Source organism: Arachis hypogaea, chromosome 11 (assembly GCF_003086295.3).
Source record: "Arachis hypogaea cultivar Tifrunner chromosome 11, arahy.Tifrunner.gnm2.J5K5, whole genome shotgun sequence".
Taxonomy (NCBI): domain Eukaryota; kingdom Viridiplantae; phylum Streptophyta; class Magnoliopsida; order Fabales; family Fabaceae; genus Arachis; species Arachis hypogaea.
In genome coordinates this window covers 75,894,699-75,897,393 of record NC_092046.1, presented here as the reverse complement: position 1 = coordinate 75,897,393, position 2,695 = coordinate 75,894,699, and the positions used below count along the sequence as shown (strand labels likewise).

Genomic DNA, 2,695 nt, shown 5'->3' with positions numbered 1-2,695 from the left:
TTAATATAATTATTTATTTAATTATAATTTAATATAACTATTTATTTTAAGAACAATGCTAGGGAACCAAAAGAGTATTAGCCAAAAATCAGCCAAATACCTTTGGGTGAATCCAAAAACTCTACGAGTGAATATACATGGATGCTTTTTCTGTTAAGTATCAGAATGTTTCTTTTTCATACTAAATGGATGTTCTTTTATATATTTTTCGAATTTTTTTGTATTGCAAATGTGAATGTCTCTATTTCTTTAAGAATTTCATATTTTTTTTAAAATTTTATAGATATTTAATTATTTTTGCTAAAATATAACTGGATATTTCTTTTGTTAAGTATTATGATGTTTTTTTTCATATTAAATGAATATTTTTTTTATATTTCTGTAATTGTGCAGTTTGCAGTCTCTTTAATAATCAAAACGGCACCTAATATCCCAACACCTAATAGGAACTCCATCATCCACCATCCTTTTCACTAGCATCATAGCACCATCCACCTTTTTAACCTTACACGCGCCCAACACAAGCGCGTCGAACGTACGCGCATCCGCACCAATCCCATCTTCCTCCATCTTCTTCAAAACTCCGGCAGCGGCAGCCACGTCTCCAGTGTAGCGGTGTGCAACGAGGAAGTAGTTGTGTCCCGTCAGATCCAGATTCACGCTAAGCGTGAACATGAAATCCACCACGCACCGCGTATGGTCTATGGCTTTCTGGCGCATTAGGATGTTCAGGACGGGGTAGAAGGTGGTCGCACTGGGGCGGCAGCCTCCGGCGTCGATACGTGCCATATATTCGATGACGTGGAGCGCGTCATCGACGTGCTGGAGCTTGCAGAGGCGCGTGATGAGGGAATCGAATGCGTTCTTGCGAGTGACACCGCGGTTGAGGGTGGATAGGGTTTGAAGGAGGTGGTTAAGGAGGGAAGAGGAGAAGGTTTCGTCGGTGACGAAGTCGAAGGTGGACTTCGTGTTGAAGCAGTTGTCTTGCATGCGCTTGTTGAGGGCGTCGCGGGGAGCATGGAAGTCGCCGAAGCTTCTAGCAGCATTGGTGAGTTCGCCGACGAGTTAGATGTCGGTGATAGAAGAGGAGTGGTCGCGGTGGGGAGGCGAAGAGGGCCTGACGGTGAGAGAGAGAGGTCTGTGTGTGTGATTGTTGGAGGTGGGTAGGTTAATGTGAGAGAGAGAGGAAGGTTTTTATAGGTTTTAATTAGGTTTACTTAATCAATTTAAAATTTTTTAAATTTTGAATTTAAAAAGTTTAAAATTAATTATTAATATAAATTAATGTAACTTTGTTTAGGTTTTGGCTGGTAACCTCTTGGTTCCATATACTTTTTCTTATTTTAAAGGTAACTTGCACCATTGGATATCAAGAGTCCCTCTGAGGAGGAACTCTCTTCTCTCGAATTATGTGAAGGGACTCATCTTCTCTCCTCTCCAACGGATAGAACTGCATCTTGTCAAGAAAAGTAGGTTGGAAACTCACCCATTGAAATTGCTTTAAAGGATGAGTAGTTCTTTTCTCTTACAATCAAATTCAAATTTGATATATCTTAAAATAATTTGATTTTTTTTTTAATTTATTGTGTTTTACATTTTACCAAGTTTTTATTTTTTATTTTTTTTAAAAAATTCAAATAAATTTCATTTAAAAAATATGCAAAGATAACATGGGATATACCAATCTTTGAATATATGCTCCAGGTGGGAATTAAGTAACAAATATCCGCGGTAATTATCCGCATCCGATTCGAATTTTGCGAATATTATCCGATCCGTAGAGCCATTGGATCGGATCCGATCCGATCCGCACTATGGTAGAATCAGATTGCGGATTCGGCAGTGATATCCGCGGATCCGATCCGCAAATCCGCACATCACATATAAATAACATAGTTTAAGAAAATAAACCCTAATGTGATATGAATTTTAGTGTGTTGTTTTATGAATTTTATGATATCTTGTTTTTTATTCTTTATGTTGTACTTCGACTTAGAATAATTAAACTTAAATCTTGTGTTATTATTTTTTTTTGTTATTCAAGAGAACTTTTATTGATAATATTTTAGAATTAAATATGCTTAAACAGGTGAAAAATAATTTTTTTTTTTGTAAAAATAGCCAAATGGAATTTGAAAACTTTTTTTTTTAATTATGCGGATATACCCGATATCCAATCCGCATATTTACGGATCGGATCGGATCGGATCTGGCCTGAAAAATTGCGGATATCATATCCGATCCGATCCGATGAGTACAGTGCGGATCGGATAGAATTTTAAGCTATATCCGATCCGATCCGATCCGTATGCAGGCCTAATAACAAAAGAAGGATTATAATATGAAAACGATTGTATGGTGTTAACTACCAAAAAATTTTGCTTGTAGAGTATTAAATTGTAGGAGATTATTTATTTGTTGAGTATGACATAATAATTTAAATACGGATTTAAATTCTATTATTCTTCTATTGCTAATATTCAATTTACGAATTTGTGAATTTTTATCATCTGCTTTCTGTAGAAAAAAAAAATTAATTATTTTTATATTTTCAAATACATTTTTTCAGATAGTCATGTACATTCAGAAATTAGTAATTATAAAATTTTTTATTTGATATTTATTTTATCATACAAATTAAACCATTTTTAAATATTGAAATTAAATTTTCCTTTCCTAATACAGTAATTATTGA

The 2,695-nt window shown here is 34.7% G+C and overlaps 1 protein-coding gene across 1 annotated transcript; it reads right to left on the bottom strand.

Annotated features, from left to right (window-relative positions):
• Positions 1-405: 405 nt before the first annotated feature.
• Positions 406-990, bottom strand: LOC112721486 (pentatricopeptide repeat-containing protein At3g56030, mitochondrial-like). The gene has a single exon (XM_025772545.1). The coding sequence runs from the start codon at positions 988-990 to the stop codon at positions 406-408; it is 585 nt and encodes a 194-aa protein (XP_025628330.1).
• Positions 991-2,695: the final 1,705 nt, after the last annotated feature.